This window comes from Arachis duranensis, chromosome 7 (assembly GCF_000817695.3).
Source record: "Arachis duranensis cultivar V14167 chromosome 7, aradu.V14167.gnm2.J7QH, whole genome shotgun sequence".
NCBI classification, from domain to species: Eukaryota; Viridiplantae; Streptophyta; class Magnoliopsida; order Fabales; family Fabaceae; genus Arachis; species Arachis duranensis.
In genome coordinates, this window is record NC_029778.3 from 56,345,361 (window position 1) to 56,349,427 (window position 4,067).

Genomic DNA, 4,067 nt, shown 5'->3' on the forward strand with positions numbered 1-4,067 from the left:
GACCGCCGCAAGCCGCAAGGAGTGAGTCACCGCCGCCATCCGTCGCAGTCAGGGGAAGCACAGAAGCCTCTCCTCCCAACCCTAGATCCCCTTCACCAGTTCTCCCAGCCCTAGCCTCACTGCCATATCACCTCCGCCGTCTCAACTACTCGAAGCTGCCGTCCCTACTGCTTCTCGTCTCGCGTGGTTCCTCCGTCGCGCAGCCGCTGTTCCGCTGCGCCGGCTCTGCTCCTCTGCTCCAGTTCCGCCGCGCACCACTCTCCTGGGCTCCTGTTCCGCGGTGGTCCAGGCTACCTCTTCTCTAGTTCTGCCGCGTCCAGCCTTCCGTCGTGCTCCCTCACCTCTGTGCCCTAGAAGAGAAGGTTTTTTTTTTTACTGTAATTGTTGTTTTAATTTTTCTTCTTCAATTATTGTTGTTATCACCGTGGTTTAGGATTGTTGATGATATACTTGATTCTGTTATGCTGTTGTTGGTCGGTTGTCTTTAATTTTTTTACAGTGATTTTCTGTTCTTGAACTTGTTCTGGAGATTATTCGGCTTGATAATTTGTCAATTTGTTGAATGGGAAACTAATTATTGATTTAGTTATGCTGCTTACTGCTGATTTTGTGTGTTTGCTAATTTTGAATTTCTTGAATGAAAAATTTGTTAATTTTGTTGTGTTTGCTATTTATTCTGCTTTATGTAACTTCATATCTTGCAACATTAATCTTCGAATGATTCTAGCCCCATGAATGACTGAATAATATCATGAAATATATCAAACATGATGAGAGAGATTTAAATGATAACAGCAAAATATAATCTGAGTTATGGGTTTATAGTTGAAAAATTTATACCGATGATAAATGTATCTTATATTTGGGTTTGGAGGATACATGCACCATAGACACAGTGTTACTCTATTACTAAATGATAATAAGCTTGTCATGTATTGTGCAAGGTGGTGCTTTGTGGTTTCAGAATTTAACAAAACTCTCTTCCGGTTATTTAGGCTTCATATTTTCGATTTTGATTGCTGGTATACACTTCATTAATGTCCAGGAATGAATTCTTGATTCATATCCAATAAATATGTTTACTATTACTATGATTATCTTCTGTTGGAATTTTTTTGTTATTTGACTTTTGAATTTCTAATTGGATGAGATTATAACACTATTGTTGATGTAGTATCTTTAATATAGATGACCTTTTAAGGTTCATATTAGACTATAATTATGTTTTAGGGTGTTTATTTATAATTTATTTATTATAAAACGGTTTTCCCAGTTGAATTACGGTTGAACCGGTGGGACCAGTGAATTAGTAGCTAGAGTGGTTCGATGACTGGTCCGGTTTCCAAACCTTGCTGAGGTGATGCTTATGCACACAGGTTTTTTTCCCAGTTAATTTAGTTAGTTTGCAAAATGAAAGGGAAAATCAGTATTCTTTGACCAGTTATAATTATTTGTATGAACTTGGAATTTGGGAATATTGTTGGCTGATGAAGAAATTTATGTGTTGATTGATATATAGAAAGAATGAAGCAATCAAAGGATCCGTTTGAAGCAGCGTTTGAGGAGCAAGAGGATTCTCCGCCTGAATCCCCAGCTGACACCGCTGTGGACGCACTGCAAAACCCTAATTCTTCAATTGTAGCTCATAATTCTCAATCCCAACCTCAAGACCAGCTCCAGCTCCCTCATGACGACAATGCCAAAAAGGGTGCTTCCCAATTCACCCCTCTCAGTGGCAGTGGCCGTACTAATGCTAGTTCCAGTGGTCCCTTCACTGCCACCACTGGAGCTGGTGGTTCTGGCACTGGGATGAAGAGCAAAGAAGAGGAGGAGGAAGAGGAGGAGGAGAACATGGATGTTGAGCTCGGAAAGTTCCCTTCGAGTGGCGATCCTGATAAGATGGCCAAGATGCAGTATGTTATTGGTTATTTTTGTTGATCTTGCTTTTCTTTACCATTTTAATTGCATCTATTTGTTTTGGGGTTAATTATTTTTTTGCTTTTAGGGCTATATTGTCACAATTCACTGAGGAACAGATGAGCAGATACGAGTCATTCCGCAGGGCTGGATTTCAGAAATCTAACATGAAAAGAGTATGTTTCCTCAACTACTATGTGCCATCTCCCAAATTGATTTGCTAAAAATATAATGTTTAAACTATTGTGCTATCCAATAATATAAATTGTTTTAATTGGTTGTATTAGTTTTTTTCCAATACTTGTACACTTGAAACCTTATTTGCATTTTCTCCTTGGTTAATCTTCAAGATTGGTTTTTGTTACATATCACCTTGGTTCTGCATTATTGATATTTATGGGCTTATGCATTTGTGTAGTAGTTTACAAATTGCTATTTTTGCATTGTAATATGCACTGTAGTTTATATTATAGTAAGATGAGATTGTTTACAAGTTGCTTCTTCTTTCTTCTCTTGATGATATTCAAACAGTTATTAGCAAGCATCACTGGGACACAGAAAATTTCCGTGCCGATGACGATTGTAGTATCCGGGATTGCAAAAATGTTTGTTGGTGAAGTTGTTGAAACAGGTATGGGAAGTTTCTGTTAATAGCTTACAAGCATGAGATGGTTAATTCTAAACTAGACACTGTTTTTAAGGTCAAAATCTCGCAGTTCTTGGTCCTAAGAAGGTCAATATTCTGATTCCAAAAGTTCCCATTGATAAAAAACTACTACTTTATGGCAGCTAGAATAGTCATGCAAGAGAGGAAGGAATCTGGACCAATTCGTCCATGTCACTTGAGAGAAGCATATAGACGATTAAAGCTTGAAGGAAAAGTATTTAAAAGACCAATGTCGAGGCTCTTCCGGTAAATGTATGAATTGTGAATGTAGTGGATGATGTCACTGGTTTGCAGCAGTGTCTTGTAGGAAGATTTGGTACTCACTACTTACTACCTTCGAGGCCCCATATTCTTGCATCCTGTTATCTGTTACTGTTTGTAGGTAAATTTGGAATACTTTCCCATTCCTTTCTCAAATATTAAATTTGTGAACACAATAATTATAGGCCTCAACATCTGTTCTATTTCTATCTGTGGAAATTGAAATTCATATATGTGCCGCAATGACAGATGTTGTATATCACTATATTGCATTGCACAAGCTTACTGTGTTAAATAGATAGCTAGCTTGAATAGCTTAGGAGAAGGAGAACTCGAAGAGGATTTGGGCTTGGTTGCAAGAGATCTCAGTTAACTATTAGGGTCAAACTAATGTATAGTCTAGGATTTTGCTCCTCTAAAGTAAAAGTTTGTCCACGCTATTTTAATTCCTATTAATGCGAAAATTGAACAATTAAATTTTGGGTTGTTAGTATACTTATATGTCCCTGGAGTTGAATGATGTAGTGTCTTACTCCTCAAATTTGGGTTGAGTTATCTATGAACTATCTAAAAGAAAATCTAGATGTTGGTATTTTCTGTTTGATTTGTGATTTCTACTCGTTGGGTTGAGATTCTATTGCTTGTTTCATTTGCTGGCTTTGCAATCAATATAACTAACATACATGTCATGCATTTTGGTTGCTTTCTAAGGCATATGTTCCCCTTTCCTCTTTATTGAAGTAAAAGCCTCCTTACTGAAAGAAAAGCCTGGTTGGTGTTTATTGAATTGTAGTAGGCCAGCTTGTTTTAAGATACTAGCATGAAAAATTGGTGGAGACCAAGTAACAACATGCATTAGTCTAATATTACCAATGCTGCTAAACGAGTGCCTTCTGGAACTCAAAGTCTGACCATTGGTTCTAACATACTTATATACTATCCATTTTAGGTTATCTTTGAGATTGATTCTAAACAATTATTTTAGATGAAATGAAGGAAAACTTCTAGACATCAAAAGTAAATGGATATTGGTTAACACGAGTAATAAAAAATAGGTTTAATTATTTTGCTGGTTGTTATAGTTATACCAAATTTATAATTAGGTTTTTATATCTTTTGTTTCTCTTAATTGAGTTCATACCGTGCTTTTAATTTTGTAAATTTCTTTCAGTGTAAAAAATATTAAAATTAATTGAATATTTATTTGCAAATTAAAAATATT

At 36.6% G+C, this 4,067-nt stretch overlaps 1 protein-coding gene across 3 annotated transcripts; it reads left to right on the forward strand.

The window, feature by feature from the left end:
* On the forward strand, positions 1–3,462 carry LOC107459125 (transcription initiation factor TFIID subunit 11). Of its 3 annotated transcripts, none has more exons than XM_052251687.1 (6): positions 1–362; positions 1,274–1,376; positions 1,520–1,913; positions 2,006–2,093; positions 2,449–2,548; positions 2,707–3,462. In XM_052251687.1, the coding sequence occupies exons 2-6, from the start codon at positions 1,361–1,363 to the stop codon at positions 2,832–2,834; spliced, it is 726 nt and encodes a 241-aa protein (XP_052107647.1). In that variant the 5' UTR covers positions 1–362; positions 1,274–1,360; the 3' UTR covers positions 2,835–3,462. The 3 variants fall into 3 exon arrangements, with proteins under 3 accessions (XP_052107647.1, XP_052107648.1, XP_020983628.1); XM_052251688.1 differs by having other exon boundaries at positions 1,274–1,357; XM_021127969.2 differs by lacking the exon at positions 1,274–1,376.
* The last annotated feature ends 605 nt before the right edge of the window (positions 3,463–4,067 follow it).

Coding starts and splice junctions, on each gene's coding strand:
- LOC107459125 (XM_052251687.1), top strand. Junction 1,914..2,005: donor GATAAGATGGCCAAGATGCA/GTATGTTATTGG, acceptor TTTTGCTTTTAG/GGCTATATTGTCACAATTCA. Junction 2,094..2,448: donor AGAAATCTAACATGAAAAGA/GTATGTTTCCTC, acceptor ATATTCAAACAG/TTATTAGCAAGCATCACTGG.